Source organism: Tubulanus polymorphus, chromosome 1 (assembly GCF_964204645.1).
Source record: "Tubulanus polymorphus chromosome 1, tnTubPoly1.2, whole genome shotgun sequence".
Lineage (NCBI taxonomy): Eukaryota > Metazoa > Nemertea > Palaeonemertea > Tubulaniformes > Tubulanidae > Tubulanus > Tubulanus polymorphus.
Window position 1 is genome coordinate 27,848,850 of NC_134025.1, and position 22,803 is coordinate 27,871,652.

The window sequence follows — 22,803 nt, forward strand, 5'->3', positions numbered from 1 at the left end:
AGTCCCGTTAGCCGATGACATAATTACATTGCTTCAATCTTCAGTCACTGATACGACGAATACCCGAAAAATGCAAAAATAACAAATCATACATCAAAGAATAGACATTTTATTGCTAAAATTTAGATATCAAACAAGTACCATAGGAGAACAACATTAAATAGAGGAATGTCCCAAAACTTGTTATGGGGACTAATCCAAAACAATTTATACAACTATTGCTATTGAGAATTCAATACGTCCTAAACCTATTCCACAGATGTTATAGTTTCATTCATTTACAATCTTCATTGCAAATCGATGTGGTATGTAAAATAAATATTCTTGAGCAAAAGGCTGGCTATACTATGTTTACTACACACATGATTTACTAATCTTTTTTCTTATTTCAATACCTAATATAATTTTCAATGGATATGAAATGCTATTAAAAACATACTAGATGAGGTTTTAACCGATGATTCAAATGAGTATTGTATTTGATTTGAGCTTCATTATTTTCGAGCCTGCTTTTGTCATTAAACGTTAAAACAAAACTGTACAATCTAAGCATCCGCTGCTAATACAGGTCAATAATCAAAAAGAGGTATAATCTTCATTAAAACATATACAATACTTCAGGTTATCAGTTCTAGAATCCATGAGAAAGATGCTATCAACTATTAGTCATGTAGATATAAAATATTTACCGTATAAATGTCATAGTATCTAATATGAGTATGACACATCGCTTTTTCAACACCTAAGTTCGTGAATGAAGCATGCTAGATACAGTACATAGTAAACAATTAGAAATTCAATATAAAACATTATGAGAACAGATGCTGTCTGATAGACTATCAATAAGATACAGAACTATACTATTTGAAAAAGACATCAATAAAGTTTGAATAAAACTTTTCACCATCACATAATTAAGATATTTACCGCTCCATCGATTCTACAGCAGATGTACATAGAACTATGATGGAATAGTTCTATGGTAAAATCCAGATGCTGTATTTGAAAAACGGTTTATGAAGCGTAAAGGAACATATTTACGAGTACATAACGTATTTCCTGTTACCAACACAACAAACATCAATCAAATAAATACCTTCTTTACGTTGTATTCATTAATATATATATCCCTTCAACTTTGATTAGAAAATGTATTAAATTGTCAAATCGCACATTGCATATTCGATGTTGGTCTATACTAACCAGTACATTATCGTGATGAATAAAACTGGTATGAAAATCGCTATCAGTTTATAAAACTGGAGAAGAATTAATGAAGTAACATTCAAAAGTTTATTACTGCTACCCTTTAGGGATGATTGTATGATAAAAATCTATCTATGGATAGTTGTGACTGTTGTCCCGTAATCATGTGAACAGATGTTGGTATTTTAAAACCGTTAAAATTTCTTTACTCGAAGAAATCAGAAAACTCATCATTTAACCTTTCATTCGGTGACTATTCCCAGAAAGCGAGTAGGTGGTGGATACATACATATAAACAGCTACATTTGAACATGTATTGTACACCGAACAACTGATGTATCTAGAGACAATATTCTTGAAGGTGGAACATTACGAAAAGATGGGTCGCGGTAATTTTCAGCCATTTTTAAGCAATAAACCATCAAAAATACTTTTCTTTATGTCATTTTGATCAAACGCAGTACAGTTTCTTTATCTTTGTCACACTTTCATTTGATACATAATCCATTAATACAGCATCGTGAATGTGAAATATGGTACATGTATATTTGAAATGATATATGATCGCAATATAAGCCATTCTTCATTCGGAATCTCGAGCTATTTGAAGCCGTTGTCATCTTTCAGTGCGGTACTCATCATATCACAGGATACCATCATCTAAAATTCATCGTTCTAATTCAACATTGGATACTGAAACATAAAACGAAGACTGAAAATATCACGATTCTCGATGTTTATTTCAACATCTATAGTTTCAATTCAAACTAACCTCAGACATGGTTTCGTGGTCGTAGTGCATATACATCAAATGTGTTGGATGTAAGAGCTTTTTATGCTTTCCTAATTCAAAGATTTCATACGCCCGACGCATCTATATAAATAGAATGATACAATATATCTATCATTTGTAGAACCCTGAAGAAATATAAGGTTTTATATCATGTATGCAATCTATTGAAGCTACTTTTAAATTATATATCAAAAACAAACCTGGTAAGCGCATCGTTTCGCTGGCATACGTCCTACAGCTGTACCAAGCCCAGGACATAAAACAGTTCGAATTGGATCTTCTGGATGGGTTTTATTATGTTTTTGTACTGAAATGAAAAAGTTTATTCGATTGAAGAGTTTATAAATATCTAGATGAACGGTAATTTCCTCTGCTTCCAGATGTGTTATGAAAATAAAATAGAGGATCTGATCTTATCTCTTATTGGAAATTGATTCAATGTTTTGTATTTATGGAAATCATATTCTTCAACCTTTGATTTATCAAACTGTCAGGTATTCTGTCATAGAATAATTCACGTTCTGTTCATTATGATCGATTAGTGAATTAATGTGAATACCGGTACATCATCCATCAGTCTCCAACTACTTTCACAATTTCTACTCGATTTGAAAAAAAAATTCAATCTATTTCAACATCGCGCGATTCTATCAGTTTAACTGCGTGACATGTCGCTGCCAAGTCTTGAAGAGTTACTGATGTAGGAAAGATTTGTATTTGGAGATCATCGCAGAGCTAACTGAAGTCCTGCGCAAACATATATTCATCGTGATAACAAGAATCGGTAGTGTAAGAGAAGTGTACTTCAGGTATAGCTCAATCAACAATACATTGATTGACCATGTATTGATTGTGCAGGGGTGAAAATGGCAGAATGTTCGATAGCTAATCATCGCAGATTCTACTTTCACATCACATACCGGTCGGTACTCCTTTGAGATTCATCAGTTAAGCTTAAAAATTTCTTTGACGACATTACACGCTATGAAATTATTTGTCATGGATTGTTCTGCAGTTTTGCGCAGCGCTTTAACTTTCAAATCACTTAGCTATTCATTCAACTACACTCTGTATCAAATCAATCGCCTTACTAACGCGAAACCACAATAAATCTATATAAGATTTCCAATATTAGATTGAAATATGAGATTTGATTCAATGACTATTCGCGTGTACACAACCGATGTTCTCCTATAGTGAGTTACCTGATAAAATCACAGCTCTGAACGCAAGATACGAATTCACAGTTTCCTGGACATCCAGAGGAACGCGCATTGTTGGAGCGGAAATTAGATATCTAATAGGCTGTCCATCATTACAACTTCTCCATTCAGCTGTCAAATCTGATGGTACCACGTGATTCTCAAATATTGGCAATACGATTGCTTGGCCCTAAAATAAAAAGAGTTAAGAGACTTTAACCCCTAGATCGATCGGATGATTTTGTCCTTGAAAGTGACGCAAGATGTCTTCAATACTGAGACAGAATACAAGCTTAATGAACACTTGATTAAAGGGGAAGTAATGGCCTGACAAATAATGTCTATTCAGATTCTGAAGCTTCCTGGTCGGTTGAGGAGGATGTGGACCTCGAAACTAAAAGAACATGTTAATGCATCAGTCCGGATGATTGCCATTAATCTTCGTTTGCGTTTTGTTCAGAATCGACCGACCGACGTAGCTAACATTCAACACGTTTCATTTAGATTATATTATCGACATCACTATTTTTCAGCGGAGAATAGTATTTCGGATGAAAATGACCTGGAATTCATCAACGGCACTGAAATATTTACCACTAATAATTCACCGTCATATTCATCTTGTATAATGTGCTGTAGTCGTTCAGACCTGCAAGATACAAGTGACCATCATCAACTGATAATTCCGCATCAACACATTCAACATCAGACAGCACTCAGAGATCAAGGGAATATTACTCGATCAACACTCGGCGATGCCACGAAGCTTGTTCAGCCCTCTTTTTTTAATGTTCTGGAATCATAGATCCAGCAGAACCTACAGGAAGGAAGGAGTCAATACTCAACTTTCTCAGGCTAGGGTATATAATACAGTGTAATAAAGAAAAAACCCAGTTTTTATTGCAAGTACCCTGGAGGAACAAAGTCTCTTAGGGTACCATCGAAAATGTTGAAGGATGATAAGGGAAATTAACAGTTCTTTTTTTATTTCATGAATGCAGATTATTGATATTCAATCACCAGAACCTAGTCAGCTTTAGCTTTGTTTGGATTAGATTATTTACCTGACGAAAATCAACACAAAGCGTGACGGACATATCAATCATAGCGGTATCGATCTACGCAAAAAACAGTTCAATTATGTAGATCGCAGTCAATACAGGAGAGTTCTCGCCAATTTCTGCTGAAACCACCTGATCTCCAGTAAAGCCTTTCACGTCAGAATGACGCTAATTTTGAAAAGGCAAGGTTCAACATACGGGTAGGAACCAGAGGCACTTCGACATAAACCTGCCCAAAATCACACCGAGACCCTCCAAGCTAAGTAAACGCTCTAAGATCGTTTGATCTATAATCTTTTTCATAATATTTCATCACTGGTACTGTATGTTTTTATACATTATTGAAGACTAGCTATTGTCTAATGATGAGAATACACTGTTACGAGGTTACAGTAAGCTGATTACGCTAATGTACCAGAATATATAAAACTGGTTGCGTCTTGTGAAACTGAATTACTGAATCTGTTCCCTCTGGGACCGCATTACTGATCTTGTTTTCGTACGAATTCGACAGAATCAACAGAGCAAGAAACATTAGTTTCCAGTTGTGAATAACAAGAAAATGACATCGATGCGAGGTATATAACGCAGGTTTTAACTGGCCAGGAGCAGTTGTTCTCTCGCTGTGAGAGGTGATAAATCTAGCGACGAAACAGCTGTGAGAATCAGTCCTTGGTAATATAACAAATTGATTATTACCAGGCTATGATGACTCGTAGTTAGATAAAGCTAGCCAACTCCGCAGAGTAAACTTACAATTGTTTTCCGAAGTGTTTGGTATATACGGCATCTATCCCTCCATCCATAAATCCGAATGAATTAGCAGGGGAAACCTGAAATTTTTTAATTGTTAGATTGATTAGGGACTACGACGAAAGATGCATCTAGCCACTTTAAATACATCAATCATTATTTTTCCTACGATGATTTTTACTCTTTTTCGCTTTTTCAATCATCTCGAATTTACTGCTCGAAATCCACCGATGATTTTACGCTGGAAAGATTCCAATTCAACATTGAACAGTTTAAAGGTGAATACAGTGCACCAGTATCCGGTATTTAAAGCGGTCTAGACATGAACAAACTGGTGATGATTAGAAGATAGCTGTAATAATTATAGCCACCGTAATGAGTAAATGTCCAGTAATTTTCATCGCCACAAGGCAAATGGAAAATCAATGCTTTCAGGTAATCAAATCAAGCCCAGACATTCACTACTGTTAATTGAAGTATGATAGTATCCTGTTATAAACATTCGATATTTGGTCGGTTGATTGCATAGAAATCTAATAGATTATATCAACATTCGACATCAATTTATCTGATGCAAGATTTTGCAGCTGCTCCACATCGAGCAACTGATGTATAACTGAATGAATGGCAGGATCGTGAATCAGTACATAAATGCAACACATTGAAGTTTTCATACTGAAAATCTTCATATCAATAATTATCATCTTAAAGAAATGTTTCTGGTCTTTCTCATAAATTTCGCTGTATCGAGCATCCGTACCCAATCTGTCCAGTTGTTGCTATGGAAACACAACACACACTTCCGATTTAAAGGTAAGATGAAAGGATGAGTTAATTCATGGTGGAACCTTGTTTGTTCCTCAGTGATGAGGCATTGATTTAACCTTTTATTTTAGGAACCAAACGTTGAGTGTATCGCACAGTTACAACTCAGAACACTGCATCGCTCAGTAAGTAACCGGACTGTTGTTCAGTTTCACTGTCACTATCAGATATTTCACAGACCACAGGCGAGGTGGATCCACCCTCCCAAGCACTGCTCAACGCAATATCACAGCATCACAGAGGTGTGCGGGCCATCCCCTAGGAAATTTTGAAATTCTATCACATCTGATGCAACGCGAGCATCTCTGGGAACATCAAATTAAATCTTCATCACATTCGAAATAATAAAGCAAAGCGGATCATATTTCTATCCACGCGAGTTTAGCTGACACGGTAATGGCAGTAGGCTGGATCTACTGTGGTACCATAAATGGTCAAAGCCCAGCCTCGATAATACATGCTAAAGCTACACTTAGACGGGTGTCTTGAGTAGTCCTAGCCCTACCCCTTCACTAAATTCAATATAAACAAGATACTTACAATGGCATCAGCAGCTGGACCATCCTGGAATATATCCCCTTTATGAACCTGTAAATAAAATGAATGGTCATCTTAATATAGCTTATATAACTGCAAAAGATAATATTCCATAGAGCCTACATTAGAAATATCACATTTGATTACTAGGTTTAGCAACTTAAAGTCCTACCTGTACTTGGTCGTAATAGTTGACAAACTGCTCATTCCAAGCATCAATTAATTCTGGTTTAACATCACACAATTTGTACACTACAGTCCCATCCATTGCGTCAATTCATTCAGTTTATTTTCCAAGGGTGATTTCTCCTAGTTTTTCAATCAACAATGAACCACTGAAATATAGGAAAACGTATTGGCCTAGTCACTATTTTCAGCATATGTCATTTTAATCAAAGAAATAATTTCCGATTAGAAATTTAAACTGTTGTCACCAATGATCTCTACTACAAAAGGGAATCAGACAATTGAGCAATTCAAGATAAAGGGTGCAAATAGCAATAGGCTAAAAAGATACCTTCTCTTGGCCGGATAACTTAATTGTATCTAACTGCAATAAAAATGTTTCATTTCTATAGCCTAACTACCGGTTATTGTTCAGCTTGATCATGATTTAAAAAAAAAAAACTTATGTACAGGTAGATAGCAGCAGGCTGGGTCAACTTTTATGCACAGAAGAAATGAAACAAGGTATATCCTTTTAAAGCAAGTATCATAAAACTACTAAACCAAAAATATGCAGGTTTAAAAATAGCAAGCGTGCACTGCACATCGAGTGCACATCACAGAGCTGACCAGAGTTGGTCAACAACTAACGAACGATCACATTAACTGAACAAACGCTAGAAACAGTGTCAAGTTTTTTTCTGTCCAACTATATTATATAAGAATAACAAAAAAAACAAACGTTTTCATAAGCTGATGATAATGTAACTACCGTACCATGAAGACTCGCCCTGTTAAAGCAGCTCGTTCCAGTGATAATCCAAGCCCCAGCACTAGCAGCAAGCAGTGAACTGAAGAACTGTCAAAATGACGGGCACCTGCAACTTGGGAAATCCCTTTTCATAATCTCTAAATCATTCATAGAATTCTTTAAATTGCGATCTTATTTCAGTTCATGATGAAGTTATTATATCTGTAAACATAAGATTTTAGTATCATAGCAGATATACAATATCTATGTTACCAGTATATTGAGTATATTGCAAAAATCAATCATTTAGGAAGAGACTAAATACAAGATGGCAGCCTCCATGAAAATCCTTTCCCATGTCAGCAAGGTAAGAATTTCAGTGTTTTTCACGTTAAATAAAGACATAGGTGCCTGAAATCGAGTGAGAAGAAACAATAATAGTTCATGTCAATAATAATCATAAAGAGTTAGATGGTAGATGTATTACGTACAAAGAACACAGGGTAGTTGTAATTTTCAAGAACATGCACTCGCGCGCCATCTAGCGGTTAAAGCATGCAGTTATTGGTTTTCTATTGTAGACAAGTGCAAGGTTTTCATCTCGCAGATTTTCTCAAGCTTCAGCGCTCAATGTAAGTAAACTTTCCATATTTTTTCAAAGAAATTATTATTATTAAATTTTCCTTTTCTCTTTATTGTTATTAAACTAAAACTGTTGTTAAATGTTCTATACATCAGGATGTTGTTGTGGTAAGCGCTGTAAGGACTCCTATTGGATCATTCCGCAGCAGTTTGGCAGCGCTCTCAGCTCCTCGTCTCGGGACCTTTGCAATCAAAGCTGCTGTTGAACAAGCCGGTATGTTAGATTATAAGTAGTGCTCGTTGAACCTTTACTTATGGATATATTAGAATTGTATATATTCTCTATTATAGGTATTCCATCTGAGGAAGTCAAAGAGGTTTATATGGGAAATGTTTGTCAGGGCAGTTCTGGTCAGGCCCCTGCGAGACAAGCTTGCCTAGGAGCAGGTAACCATATACTTCTCCAGATTTTAACTAACTATCCTCTGATTCAATGGGGAACTTGTATATCTGTATGAGCAACAATGATTTTAATTTTCAGGGTTACCTCAATCTGTGCCATGTACTACTATCAATAAAGTGTGTGCTTCTGGCATGAAATCTATCATGATGGCAACTCAGAGTTTGATGTGTGGACATCAGGTAAAGATCTACTAAAACTGGTGGTGATGTTTTGATAATCATGAATAAAGAGATAATGTAAATATGTATGTATTTATATATTTAATTCTATTAATTCAGGATGTTATGGTTGCTGGTGGAATGGAGAGTATGTCGAATGTTCCTTTTTACATGAAACGTGGAGATACGCCTTATGGTGGAGTACGTCTTGTCGATGGTATTGTATTCGATGGTCTGACCGACGCTTATAACAAATGTCATATGGGTGTCTGCGGTGAGGAAACGGCCAAGAAGATGGGAATATCCAAAGAAGAACAAGATAACTATGCAATAAACAGTTATAAACGAAGTCAAGAATCTGCAGCTAATGGCATATTTAAGAAAGAAACAATACCAGTGACAGTTCCTCAGAAAAAAGGTATTTCTGGAAAATAGATTTTCGACACTTTTTTGATTCAGTGAATATCAAGGATATATTTTTTCAGGACAAGAAGTTACTATAAGTGAAGATGAAGAATATAAAAAGGTCAACTTTGACAAATTTCCACTTCTGAAGCCAGTTTTTGTTAAAGAAAATGGTAAGAACTCATGTTCGACAAGTCTCCATTGTAAGAAATTAGTGTTTGTTTGGTAATCTGAGCAATTTTGTGTTTTAGGTACAATAACTGCAGCAAATGCAAGTACATTGAATGACGGAGCAGCTGCATTAGTTCTAATGACAGCTGCAGCTGCACAAAGACTCAATGCTAAACCGTTAGCCAGAATTGTTGGTATGTATTAAAACATAAATCTAAATCATAACTTTTATGTTATTTATGATTCTATGTACCCGTATAAAAAATACAAAAAGACAACTTTTTTATTTTATCTCGTATGTACGGAAGCCCCTAGGTGACATAAGAGATAATTTTTTTCATAATTTCGACTTATTAAGTCGAATTTCGACATAATAAGTCGAATTTCGACTTAATAAGTCGAATTTCGAGATAATAAGTCGAATTTCGTGTTAATTAAGTCGAATTTCGACTTAATAAGTCGAAATTCGACATGAAAATAAAACTCGAAATTCGACTTAATTAACACGAAATTCGACTTATTATCTCGAAATTCGACTTAATAAGTCGAATTTCGACATAATAAGTCGAATTTCGTGTTAATGAAGTCGAAATTCGACATGAAAATAAAAATCGAAATTCGACTTATTATGTCGAAATTCGACTTATTAAGTCGAAATAGTGAAAAAGTTTTCTCGTATGTCACCTAGGGGCTTCCATACGTATGCAATCAATTTTAATCTGATATATTTCTGGTTGAAACAGGATTCGCTGATGCGGCTGTTGATCCTATGGATTTCCCTATTGCACCAGCTTATGCTATGCCCAAGGTAAGATGAGATAGAAATCTTGTACCAGTACCTCCTAGCAGCATTATCAATTCAAACATTATTTCTATCAATCCATTCTGTCAATCAATATTTTAAGCTTCTTGAAAATACTGGTGTCAAGAAGGAAGATGTTGCTATGTGGGAGATCAACGAAGCGTTCAGTGTTGTGGCATTAGCGAACATAAAAATGTTGGATTTGGATCCGAGTAAAGTCAATATTCACGGAGGAGCTGTCAGTATTGGACATCCTATTGGGTAAGCAAGAAAATAGATAGCTCCATTGAGTTTTCTTTGTGGAAAGATCTTTTGAATTGACTGATGATATTGTATAATTTAATCTGGGAATTATTTGTTGAGGGTCCACTGAGCATTCACTGATATCTGTAAATACCCTGAGAATGTTTTATTTATTGATTTTTACAGAATGTCTGGAGCAAGAATTACACTGCACATGGTGCACAACTTGAAACCAGGTGAAAAAGGTGTTGCTGGAATTTGTAATGGAGGTGGTGGAGCGTCTGCCATTATGGTCGAACGATTATAAATTTCTGGAATATTGAAAATAAGATTTAAGATGTGCTATGATTTCTTCACTTTTGAGTGAATCTAGAGTCAAGATCTGAATCATTATAGTTCGAAATCCGTAATGATTTTGTGGTATTGTTTGTTGGTTGTAATAGGAAGGTGTTTGTGATATATATGCGTGTAAATAAATCATACTGATATTATCAGCAAATAAATCGCTATGAGGTTTGGATTAACTGTTTTGCCTGTCGGTTCGTGATTGGCTCCATCCAAGAAGTGCCCCCGAGAGAGAAAAGGATAGGTGATCTATTTATTTATTGCTGGAGGCGGTATATGAATCCCCTTTTGTGGCGAGATCCATAACAACACGGATGCGTCGTATGAATTGCTTTTGTGTGACGGGTGCGTCTATAAAGTACATTCAAACTTTCCCGCCTTTGAGTGTCAATAGGCAGGCGGGAGCTCGTGGTAGCGCGTGCGGCAGGCGCATTGTCTACAGCCTATGGCAACTAAAGGGTGTAGATAGAAACACGTGTCGTATTGTTTACAAACAAAGGGAATCCCCAGAGCCTCGATGTGAAGCCGACACGCGCCATATTTGAGCGATGTTCATTGTTGATGGTGCAGTGTACGCAGTGAGTACAGTGTGTTGTTTAACGGACGTCGAGTGTGATTTTCGCGCGATCTCACGAAATATTTAACTGATGAAGACGTACAACTACGGATCGGTAGATAAACATCGACTTTAACCGGTAAATAAGACCCACGTTTTTTAGATTATTTTCACAGATCTTTCGATTATCGCATGCCAATCGGAGTCCAGTCGATCGATTCGATGGGGAGAGTCGACGAAAGAAGAAAAAGGGCTAATGTTATTACTACTAATTAGTACTACTTCGTCTCCGGCTTCAGGCTTGTTAAGGTTATCTAATAGGCCTATAACGTGTATCAAAGGTTCACCACACCTCATCACCTCAACAGCTCAAGTAGCCTAATAAAGCCCGGGGCCCCACACGTACCGTATGAGATAAACTCTAATCTTCTGTCTTTGACATGGCTATAGTATAGCTGTAGTACCCGTGTAGTAGTGGCATATTTTGAGTTCTATTTGGAGTGGGATATAATTGGCAAGGGGGGCTCAAATATGACCTTTTAAAAGCAAGGGTGCCTTTTTGTCAACTGCAAACTATTATCTAAAGTAACTATTTTAGATATTATGAGAGGGCCATGCCCTGGCGCTGCCACCAGAGGTTGAATTTTGATCTTGTCATGACAGTGAAATTTAGTGGCTTATATGTTTATATCGATACGTTTCTCGAATTTCAGGACCTATAGAAATAGAAGACATGGCTTTACTACCGAAAGATTTCAGTTTTGAGGATATGGAATCGGACATTGATGAGATGGTGCGAGCCGATCTGACGTCATGCGGAAATCTTGCCTTACCTCCCGTATTCAGTCAAGATGAAGAAGATGAAAATAACAGCGATCAGAATATGAAACTGTCAATTCGCGAAACCGAACCCGAAAATGATAATTCGGAAAATGTGTTTCTTTCACCGAATTCGAAACCTCAATTGAACGCTAGTTGCAGGACGACTAATCCGTTTCTGACGCCTAAATCGAAATTAAGCTCGAACATGAAAAACGTAGAAAACGACGTGTTTCTTTCACCGCGTCTAAACTTCGCGCGATCGGCGACATCTCTACGACAACCGTTCAGAGATATAACTCAAACTCACGGAGCGCCCGTTTTGATTACTCCTACGAAACCTAACGACAACGACAGCCCCGTTACTCCGACCGCAAATCTGAAAATGTTAATGAGCGCGATCAGTCCAGAAATACGTATCAGAGATCAGAAAAAAGAACTTTTCAAACGTCAACAGAAAAATGAATGCACTAATTCCGTTTCATCGTCGACAGCTGTTTGCGATGATTTGATGACTGATTCTAATATCGATGGTCACGGTAGTCGAAAGGATAAGTCCCTCGGATTACTTAGTCAAAAGTAAATACTGTGAATTACAAATATCTAAATCGTGTATTATCTAATATTTTTTAAGTCGCGATAACTTCATTCAATTTGATTTGATTTCAGATTTTTGTCGCGGTTTCCTGAATATCCAGATATCTGCCAGAGTATTGAAATTGGCTTAGACTGTGTAGCTAAGGAATTAGGTATGAAATCTGGTACAGTAAAACCCACTTAATTCGGATCTTTTAGAACCAACAAATTTCATCCAGTTTACAAGAAATCTAGATAAAACATTTTTTACGTATAATAGTTAATGATATCCAGATCACATCAAAATCCGAATTGAACTGATTCTAATTAAGCTGGTTTGACTGTATAAAGCAACTGTGCTGATAGTTGTTTGTTATATCTCAATGCATTCATTTTTTAAAAATGGATTTCTAGGCGTAGAAAGGCGTAGAATATATGATATCGTGAATGTTCTCGAAAGCGTTGAAATTGTGAGCAGAGTCGGAAAAAATAGATACGCGTGGCACGGAAAAACTAATCTCATCGCTACATTGTCAAAATTGAAGGTACATTTTGCTTCTGGAGAATTATAGAATTTTTACTTTATATATATATATATGAAACTTCAATTCCTCACTTCAATGTTCTTTCTCTAAAAGATTTTGCTGTATTTTTGTCATATGCTTGCTATTTTATTAGCTCGAATATGTCATGGTTTGTTTAAATACGAAATTATGCTTAAGTTTGAATATGACACTTCTGTAAGTTGGTTATTATTTTTTGTGTTTTGTAGGCTTTTGGTTTGGCCGAGGGTTATCTAGAGAAGATAAACGTGATTAAACAACTGGAGAATTGTAAAGGCATTTCGGGAAATGTGTTCAAACAACAGCTGATGAAATTAGAAAGTAACGAAAACAATCAGTCTAGTATGGCATTAATGGCCGCTAAAGGTATATTCAGTGAACATTGACAACTATTTTTCAACCCTTGTTCAATTTGATAATCACTGAATGTATTCTATTTGATAGCTATGCTGAGAAAAGACAAATCGCTCGGAATTATGAGTCAGAAATTTTTAATGCTGTTCCTTGTTGCTGATGTAAGTTCACATCCATTCATTATTCGCGTTTCCTCAGGTTAGGTTCGTGTTCACTGTTGTTGTATGGGGCCCCAATTTATGATTATATTTTCTAGCCGAGCGTGATAAATCTGGACTTAGCGGCGAAAATCATTATCGGTGAAGAAATAAACACAATAGAGCAGGCGAAATATAAAAGTAAGTCCATCATAGGATTAGTTGAGATTACGATGCAATTAGGATAATTACACGAGTCAGATTGACGTAATTGATGCGAGTCTGACTTGAAAAATGTGAAAAATCTGCGAAGAAAATGTCTGGAAAAATGTGTGGAAAAATAACAAAAGCCAATTTTAAGGATATGAAAAAAATGTGTTGAGCCTGGTATTTTGTTGTAAAAAATCAATGGGAAAAAATCCAATTCATAAAAATTCCAGAGTCCATCTGCAATCTGAGCTGGGTAGAAATAAAACCTATATTTGAACCATCATGTTTTCTTCTTTCAGCTAAAATTCGTCGACTTTACGATATTGCAAATATCCTCACAAGTTTGGGATTGATTCAGAAATGTCACGTTACGAATATCTCCGGACGGAAGCCCGGATTTAGATACATCGGACCACCGATATCTATGGATGGAGACACCGGTAGGTCTTGGCTATATCGTACACAAATCTGAAAAAATCTGCTCATAAAAATTTGAAATCAATGAATTTATCTTTCAGCTGAATCCACAGTTACACAGCCATCTGCGGCACAGGAGTCGAGGATTGACATAAAACCTGAAATTTCTACTCCCAAAAAACCATTCGCGAGACATTCATCGTTTGAACAGATTTGTCAGGTAGTCGAACAGGAACGAGACAAGTTGTATAGAGCCTCAAGATCTTCATCTCTCCCTTCAACTCCAAAGATAAATAAAGGTAACTTCTTCGGTCTTTTCATAACTAATCGCCATGTTTATTATTCGTGATTTTCTGATTTTTATGGTAATATTTTAATTTCAGTCGCAGTTCGTAAAATACCATCAGTTTCTGTGAAACCTGCGTTTTTCGCCAGGGGTTCGATCAAATTGACGAAACCGACTATAAATCCGAAAGTGTCGAGTCTATTGAAGTCTTCCGCGTCTTTGCGCGGCACGAAACCGGTGATAAAAACGTGTCAAAAACCGCAGACAACGATTCTACAGGTCAGTAAGGAACAGCTGCAGGTGTTACTTGAAACACTGGCGAATAAACAGAAAAACAACGTAGAAATGGTGGATGCTTCAACTCAATCATCACCTCATCCACCTCTTCCCGGTCTTAATGGCTATAAATCATCAAGCGTTGATGATGCCGTTTCTTCCAAGCGTTTGTGTGATACCTTCGAGCTACCGGCCAGTAAACGCTGTCATTTATCTTCTCACGACGCGGAGGTTGCTGAAATTAACATGCCCGCTATAAACAAGACTAGACTGATTTCGTACGGTCGACCATCTCCGTTGAGAGCGCTTCATTTAGAGCCGGAATTTAAGGTTAGCTGCTCGTCGTCGAGTTTTGACCTGATGGAAAATGAATTAGCTTCTCCGCTGTCGAGCGATTTCCTCGACGAGAATGATAATACGATGTCTTTTACTACGTTGGGTTCAGGTGATATTCCCCGCGGTGATGGCTGTCATTCAATTATCAATGTTCGATCAGAGAGCGAATATAGCTCGAGTAAGATGTGCCTGTCTGTAGGCAGTGGCCGGCTTAATTCCGGTCATCCGCCGAAATTTCGACAGTCGGATAATCTGCCAATTTTAAGGTTGAATAAAACGGCGAACAATCTCACGCCGAATGTCGTCGGAGCGTGTAACACTCCGACTCGTCAAAATATAACCATGAAACCGATCACTTTCTCCCCAAAGTTGTCCGGGTATCAGAATACGCCGGGTGGATTATCTTGCTCTAAACAAGATGCCGATAGATTACGGCACGATCGATTTACATACACCTCAGTGAACCAACCACGTAATATTAAACGATTTCTACCCATCAGAAGACTTGCAATGCCTAAAGATAATTTAGAGTAATCTGTGAAGGATTTTTCCCAGATTGACCTGCTTGCGTATATTAGAAATGTATCATCTATAGTATTATGTATTCTATGTTTGTCTAATTCACAATTTTGTGCTATTGTTGAAATGTAACAAAACTGCCAATTCTTTCTTAATTTTTTCGTAAAAGTAATGTAAACTAAAATACAGTATGTTCTGTATCCTTTTTCAATAACCAATATGTAAAATACATTCTTACATTCTTAATCAGTCAAAATAAGTAATTGCCAACATATGATATGAATAGATTTTCTACTTGTATTTCCGAATTCTTGAACAATTTGGAGATTATCGAACCTAGATTGGGTATATTATGTATCACTATTTCTGGTAGGAATATAAATAGATTAATTGCTGGTGGTGGGTTGCAGAGTATTCTTACAACAAACTGTGAAGGTAATCATATCTTAGTACATTCATGCATGCTACTTTATAATTAATTTGTAAAATAGTAAATCGATTTGTAATTCTTCAAAAAATGATGTGCAATAATAAAGATGATTATATAGTGATTTTGAAATATGATAATAATAGTATTTATTTTATTTCTTAGTAGTGAAAGTTATGCTGTGCTTTTAGTAAAATGTACTACACAGTATTTATATAAATGGTAATTTTATGAGGAAGTTACTGGATGCCATGTGTTTCAATAATAAAGAGATTTATGCTCGGATAGAAGCCATGAATAAACCGACGTTGACTGAATAAATAATATTATATTTATTTATTGTCTAGAACGAACTGAATTGTAAATGATTGTAATACGGAAGATAACATTGGTTTAGATTCAGTCCGTCTATCGTGTGTGGAGTATTTAACCTTGAACCCAAGGTTTGCAAAACATGATACTTTCATTTTCATAGTTTATATCCTTCTTGGTATGCATGATGAATAAAAATCTATTTAAGATGATAGCTGTTGATTTTAGTTATTTGCTGTGTGTGTGCTGGTTGTTGGACATTTGCTCTCGACAAATTGCGAATAGGAATGAACTTCAATTTAGAATTACGTACGAAAATATGAAGTAATATTCAATTAAACATATACACTTTATTTCAACATCTTAGAGAAAAGGAGAAAGAGATTATTCTAACAAAAATAATAATACTATACATCTGAGTAAGAGATTGACTAGTTAAACTTCCGCATTATCCTGGAAACATATTACAAATACAATACAATTACACCGATAGATACAGGACAAATCTTGGAGACCAAAAGCCATGGTAAACTAGAGTTACGCTGATTCATAGATGAGCAAACATTATTACGATTATACAAACATCTATTGAGAAAAAAATCAATGATCATCATATAAATAGAAAATATTGGTAATGAAATATGAAAATGAATGTGCCGTTTACCCTGTTAAACAAACCATAAAACAATTGACAATTCATTAATATTATACCTAGTAAATTAAAATCATTTTTTCAATTTTAGCTAAAACATTGTAATCCAGTGTGACTATCTTCCCAAAAAATTCAACGGTACTGTACTGTTTTAAATAACAGTACCGTACAGTTTTTAAAAAACGAAATGTTTAAAGATTATCTTTTGTAAATGCATCAAACCATAAAATGATTCAGAATTGTCCCCAAATTTAAGCATGTCAATAATTTCATCATTGAAGTATAAATCGACAGATATTCTATTTATACATATACATATAATGATATGAAGTTCAGTTACCTTCCTCCGTATGGATTATTGATGTAAAGCCATCTAATATTCTAATTATTTCATTGAGCTGTTTCTTGCAAATCAAGGGAAGATCATCAGAACTCGGTGTATGGTTCCACCATAAAAGCAATGACAGCAATAATAATGCAAAACAGGCCCGGAGCTTTATTGTATCAAAGCCGTTACTCAGGCTAATAAAGCTACGTGACATTGTACCTTGTTTCGCTGGTGTGGGTGGTTGGAGAAAAAAAATCATAGGCGAATGAGCTTTACAAAAGAATATGCATTTATTGCTATAACAACAAATGCTGATTATGCCAACTCGTCTGCGGTTTGATGAGATTCTGAAATATAAAGGCTTATCACCAACATCCAGCTATTTGATACCAGTAGTGCCATTTAGAGAGTACTGGGTATGAACAGTAATACTTCACCAAATCTCGTAATAAAATGTACCATGAAATTCATGAATATTCTTTAAATCACAAGGTTGTTAACCATTAATTTACTTATAGGCTCGATGAAAACTGGTTTTAGCAACAAACCACAATCGTGCAGGTTTCCTGAATTTCCTCTAATTCATTGAATTATCAAAGTTTGATGATTACTAGATAAAATCCTCTTGAATTGCAATAATCATTTAATACCTCTACATGGCCATGCCGGTGAAGAAGTTTTCCTCTATGTACCTCTAGTTCAAACTAGGTACCAGTATTTGGTTTTTACGTCTATTTGATCACATACTTTCTGAACATAGACTAATGTATATACATTCGGTACAAATATATCATGTATCATGTACAAAAATATACTCGGTACATACAGTTTCTTATGTATTTTCTTGTGTAATGTTATAAACTCTGAGAGTTTTACTTAAAATGCACTGTTATTACTATTACCAAAAATACATAAAGAGGATGTATTTTTGCTATTACTTGTTGATAACCATTGGTTATACCACAAAAAAACAGAAAGTCTTTTACGTTCCTTCATAAATTGTTCCACTTCCTACCTCTTCCTGTACATTGAAATATCATTTACTGATAATCAGAAATACCACACTTTTCTATTCTGCAATCGAATATTACATTTTTTGTCATGGTTATTATGAGTACACGGTCAATATTATGCAATGGTGATGAAGAATCATATTATGTTTGATTTCAACCAGTTTGATATAAGCAATTCCATACACTGGACGGACGACTTATTTATAATTATGCTGGTGTTTGTATAGTTTTACCATGCACTGACAGGGAGTGGTACCCGGTAGCAATCACGTGAATGTTCATATGAAAAGAATCCGTACCATAACTACACTGTTTTCATAGCTCACATTCGTCAAGCTTTCTCATCCTTTTACAATGATATAAAACCAAAAAAGAAACCATAGATGAAGAGAGCGCATAGTTAATAATAGTTGTAACCTTATGTATATATAGATCCGTGAACGTGCTGTTTGTAAGAACCAATTATTTGTCCAATTAAGGGATAAGAGAGCAGAGTTTCGACATGCTGTGTGCTAGCTGAGAATATACATAAGTCACTATGATGCGTCTAATACTAATTAGCAGCACGCTCATATGGAAGGCACTGGAAATGAATCCAATCATTGAATTATACATTTACACTCGTCTTAGAAGCAAATTTATGTTCGACTTGTGGAGAATAAGATTCAGGGGGACTCTCTTGAAATACGGATACTTGATCATGAGCGACAGTCTGTTTAACTTGAGGATATTCGCTATTAGTATTACTTTGGTCACGATCAGTTTCTGATGACTTTGAAGCAAGCTGTTGAAAGAAAAAATAGGATCGATGTTAGAGATTATGCTTCTACAAAATCAAAGTCAATGATATTTGATACAAATCTTTATATCAGGGGAGGAGGCCATATCATGTTACGTGGTAGAACTGAGTAATGAACAATGGCAAATAGCAGTTCTTACATAAGGCAGTTATTAGAGTAATAAATGACCACCTTAACTACATACTGTAGTAGGAGATGAAGGAGGAGAATGAGATGTTGATCCTCGTGATTGAGAAGCCGTTGTTAATGGTCGAGTAACAGATGTATGTGAAACTATTGAGATCCGTCGTGATGCTGTAGATAGAGTTCTTCGTCTCATGCTACCTCTGCGTAATTCGCCGTCTTCGCTGTCCTCCTGAAATCATAACCGTACAACACATATAGATAAAGCTCCCTTTCACTGTCATGAACACTGTTTCCAAAGTTATAATTCAAACGTTGATCTGGGTGAACGTACAAATTAAAATATGTACGAAAATCCCTCAAACGTATTATGAATACCAACATAAAAGAATAGCCTTAGAGCGAAACGATTTGTCGCATACAAAGTTTTCCAGGATCACAGGAAAGAAGTAACGGAATAAACAGAGCGAGGCCTCGGGGAAAAACAGAACTAGCTGGCAATGAATGTTTATGAAAACTGACTGTATTAGGAAAATCATAGGACAATTAACGGTTTTCTGACACATCAAGCTACGTACATCTTCAGACAGAAGAGCCGAGCCATCAGATGCCTTTCGTCTTCGTAATTCTATTAGCAAGTCCTTGAATTCATCCCGTAATTGCTCAATCTGGTCGGCCAATTGCTGTTCGTCGCTAACAAATGTACTGCCATCATCATCAATATTATCGTATTTCGATTTCATGTCCTGCAACTGACTTTGTACGAGCGACATTTTTCGTTGGAGCTGCAAATAAATCAGAATATACGACGACCTTAACAACGATCTAAATCAAACCTTTAATTGGATTCAGCGTGACTCGATAAATTGAGAAACTGTGAAATCACTGGAGTGATAAAACACACTGAATAAGATTGATGAGCTCAGGTAATAAATACACTGTATATACATGGGTTTAAAATGCAGTTTTGATTATGAAGATAAATTCATAATCATTCCGATAACATTTTTACAGTGACCTTAGTCAGATATATCCGCAGACATCAGTCAATTCTCAATTTGGCCAATGATATGGAAAAGGAAAAAGCAACCAGTAATATCCAATATTGCCTCAGGGAAAACGACAACCTGCATCATGCATAATTCAAGAGGCCATGTTATTCTGTGTCAGTGTAGAAGTTTATAATCATCCGCAGACACCTACAGTGTATCCTGTTTAACCCTTTTGACCGTACAAAATCTAAATATTAAAAATCAGCAGTTGATTACTAATTACTACCTGATCAATGTAACCTGATCATCGATTATCATCGATGATAATGATCATCGATGATAGAACAACATTCACCATCATATTTTACTCGTGTTTATCTCAATAAGGAAGTAAAATGTATGAATTTGGAATCGGTCTTCGGATATCACAGTAATTGTAGCTACTGAGATAATGAGGTTCCAGTAGCTACCTCAGCAATCATCAATTCTGATGTACCCCTAATCTACTATATTTCAGGTGAAATTAGGTGGATAATAAGAAAGTAGGAAGATTCAAAGCTTTTTTTACCTCCTCGACTGTGCAATCAGACTGAGATGGAATGGAGTCATGATAAGGCTCTAAACGTCTTGATGGATGCTCTCCGGGAATCCTACGATTCGCCAGTAAATGGCTCAGTCTATTCATCTGTAAAATAAAAGTACAGCTGCTTAAAATGGCCACTGGTAATGTCTGAATGATGAGGGGTATATTCATAATGCTAATGATCCATGTTTGAATCAGTGCCTCACATAGCATTCAATCAGGTAGCCTATTATCATTAAATATGCTCATCGATGACTGATGAGCTATCTACATTCTATGACCTTTCAACTGATATGAATCCAGTTCAGAAGACCATGTATCACCAAGGACTCAATAACCTCGTTTTAAACGCCTAATATAATGTACTTTGTAATTTGGAGCAGTATTCTCGTAGACACAGACAAAGAAAATATATGCAATCAAATTTTTATCTTTGGACATTAGCAACAGGTGATATAGTCATCGCATCAACGCAAACATATTAGTCCTAATGGATCTTACCTGGAAAATGAAATCTCTGGTGAGAATGTGAGGATTAGACAATACAGCTCTGTCGGCAATAACTGCCATTCGCACCTGATCAGAATAAGTCAGGAACGAAATAGATAATCCTATTTCATCACGCGGAGGTACCCAAAACATTACTTCCTTTATTTCGCGTGAAGCAAATGTTTGTTCGATGCTAGGTCCTTCTAGGTTACTTATAATACAGGAAGAATGGTTATTGATAGAATTCAAAATCATATGGCTAATGCATTCAGGTAATAGATAACTTAATATGCCGACCGCGCCGAACAGCAAGGGCGGATCAGCCGAGTTCTTCAAATCTTCCATACGATGTTTCAATTCCCAAAGACGCGGTATCGCGCCCTCAGTATTAGTAGGTAGAACGATCTGTAATAATGAATATTTGGCAGCCATGTCGACGCTCGACGCATCCGAACGCAGATCAACAGTAAGAGTAGCCAACAAATCATACGGATTTTCGATACCGCGTAGTTGTTGGTAAGTCCGCATCGTACCGGCAGCGACCGACATTAGAACGTCGTTGAGCGTACTTCTCGTCACTTGTTTGATTCTCGTCGCTTGAGCCATACTGAACGGTTCCGACCACGATATCACTTTTTTGCCCGATAAACGCGGTCCGTGGAATATGTTATAATCGGTGCGCGTAAAGAGCCATTTCTGCAGAAACACGAGCGGTCCGACGATGACAGCGCGGATTATATTGAAGACTAGAACTCGACTAGCGAAATGCGTTTTGAAATTACATAATAAATTACTATCGTCGACAACACTTCGTAATAAGATGCGCACGAGCGAAACTCCATCGGTTAATGATGGATGAATTCTCAGTAATAATACTGTATCTTTTGATTCTCCATAATCAGTCAGTATATGAACGTCCCATAATGGGCGGTTTAATGGTAATGGTTTTGTAGCCTGTACAGATATGTATTCCTCTAAATCTCGCCTGAATTGGATATTTTTTGGCATCGCGACGAAGTGATTGTTGATATTGAAATCCGGATCGGTGACCCACGCGTATCCGCACGTTAACTCGATTATCTTTTCGGAAAATTTCGGGTACATTTTGTGCCCGCTTTTGCATTCGGCGCTGATTAATCTGGCGTTTATCAAATCTCGAATGCGAGACATGTCGAGACCTTGTTCCATCGTAATCAAACACTGAGTTACCATACGATTGGCAGGTGTTTCTGTCAACCAAAATGTATCGGTGTTGGATACGATGTTAGCGCAGCAAGTGGCTTCGTGATTACGATTTTGGGAACACCGGCAAGCGCAGCAATCGAAACACCGTCGAATAACGACGCAAATCGGCAACAAAACCACCACTAATCCCATCACCGGACAAAACAACGCCAACGCGAACACGAGGAAGAATATTCCGATAAAAAACGACGATAGTAAACTTTTATCGGCCGGGTGTTCTAAACGTTTATACGGAGCACTCGGATATAGCGGCACATGTTTCTCTAAATCTACGTACGTCGTAGATGTCATTGTTGTCTGATATTTAGACATCTTCGAGTCTTGCGTG

General features: G+C 36.4%; 3 protein-coding genes and 1 pseudogene across 3 annotated transcripts; 2 read left to right on the forward strand and 2 right to left on the reverse strand.

The window, feature by feature from the left end:
- Nucleotides 1-103: 103 nt before the first annotated feature.
- LOC141913634 (uncharacterized) lies at nt 104-18,479 on the reverse strand. Its single transcript, XM_074804967.1, has 10 exons — nt 17,243-18,479; nt 7,320-7,515; nt 6,550-6,712; nt 6,381-6,428; nt 5,019-5,095; nt 3,796-3,850; nt 3,205-3,391; nt 2,200-2,306; nt 1,979-2,080; nt 104-1,899 (listed from the first exon to the last, which is right to left on the reverse strand). The coding sequence occupies exons 3-10, from the start codon at nt 6,643-6,645 to the stop codon at nt 1,882-1,884; spliced, it is 690 nt and encodes a 229-aa protein (XP_074661068.1). The 5' UTR covers nt 6,646-6,712; nt 7,320-7,515; nt 17,243-18,479; the 3' UTR covers nt 104-1,881.
- On the forward strand, nt 7,628-10,608 carry LOC141904531 (acetyl-CoA acetyltransferase, mitochondrial-like). The gene is made up of 11 exons (XM_074793128.1): nt 7,628-7,660; nt 7,875-7,925; nt 8,032-8,149; nt 8,227-8,322; nt 8,417-8,517; nt 8,617-8,914; nt 8,982-9,074; nt 9,153-9,266; nt 9,816-9,880; nt 9,978-10,135; nt 10,304-10,608. Exons 1-11 carry the CDS (start codon nt 7,634-7,636, stop codon nt 10,422-10,424), a joined length of 1,242 nt encoding a protein of 413 aa, XP_074649229.1. The 5' UTR covers nt 7,628-7,633; the 3' UTR covers nt 10,425-10,608.
- LOC141915110 (uncharacterized) lies at nt 11,752-15,526 on the forward strand (annotated as a pseudogene).
- Nucleotides 18,480-18,673: 194 nt separating the features above from the next.
- On the reverse strand, nt 18,674-22,787 carry LOC141915117 (uncharacterized). Its single transcript, XM_074806525.1, has 5 exons — nt 21,243-22,787; nt 20,727-20,843; nt 19,745-19,951; nt 19,228-19,398; nt 18,674-19,027 (listed from the first exon to the last, which is right to left on the reverse strand). The coding sequence occupies exons 1-5, from the start codon at nt 22,785-22,787 to the stop codon at nt 18,851-18,853; spliced, it is 2,217 nt and encodes a 738-aa protein (XP_074662626.1). The 3' UTR covers nt 18,674-18,850.
- Between the last annotated feature and the right edge of the window lie 16 nt (nt 22,788-22,803).

What these genes read in the sequence shown, in the direction of transcription:
- LOC141913634 (XM_074804967.1), bottom strand. Translation starts at nt 6,645, where the DNA reads ATGGATGGGACTGTAGTGTACAAATTGTGTGATGTTAAACCAGAATTA. An exon ending in CAGAGCTGTGATTTTATCAG is followed by an intron (nt 2,307 to 3,204) that starts GTAACTCACTAT and finishes TTTTCATTTCAG; the next exon opens with TACAAAAACATAATAAAACC. An exon ending in CGAAACGATGCGCTTACCAG is followed by an intron (nt 2,081 to 2,199) that starts GTTTGTTTTTGA and finishes CTATTTATATAG; the next exon opens with ATGCGTCGGGCGTATGAAAT.
- LOC141904531 (XM_074793128.1), top strand. Translation starts at nt 7,634, where the DNA reads ATGAAAATCCTTTCCCATGTCAGCAAG. An exon ending in GACAGTTCCTCAGAAAAAAG is followed by an intron (nt 8,915 to 8,981) that starts GTATTTCTGGAA and finishes ATATTTTTTCAG; the next exon opens with GACAAGAAGTTACTATAAGT. An exon ending in CAGCTTATGCTATGCCCAAG is followed by an intron (nt 9,881 to 9,977) that starts GTAAGATGAGAT and finishes CAATATTTTAAG; the next exon opens with CTTCTTGAAAATACTGGTGT.
- LOC141915117 (XM_074806525.1), bottom strand. Translation starts at nt 22,787, where the DNA reads ATGTCTAAATATCAGACAACAATGACATCTACGACGTACGTAGATTTA. An exon ending in CCAGAGATTTCATTTTCCAG is followed by an intron (nt 20,844 to 21,242) that starts GTAAGATCCATT and finishes TTTATTTTACAG; the next exon opens with ATGAATAGACTGAGCCATTT. An exon ending in CTCCTTCATCTCCTACTACA is followed by an intron (nt 19,028 to 19,227) that starts GTATGTAGTTAA and finishes TTCTTTCAACAG; the next exon opens with CTTGCTTCAAAGTCATCAGA.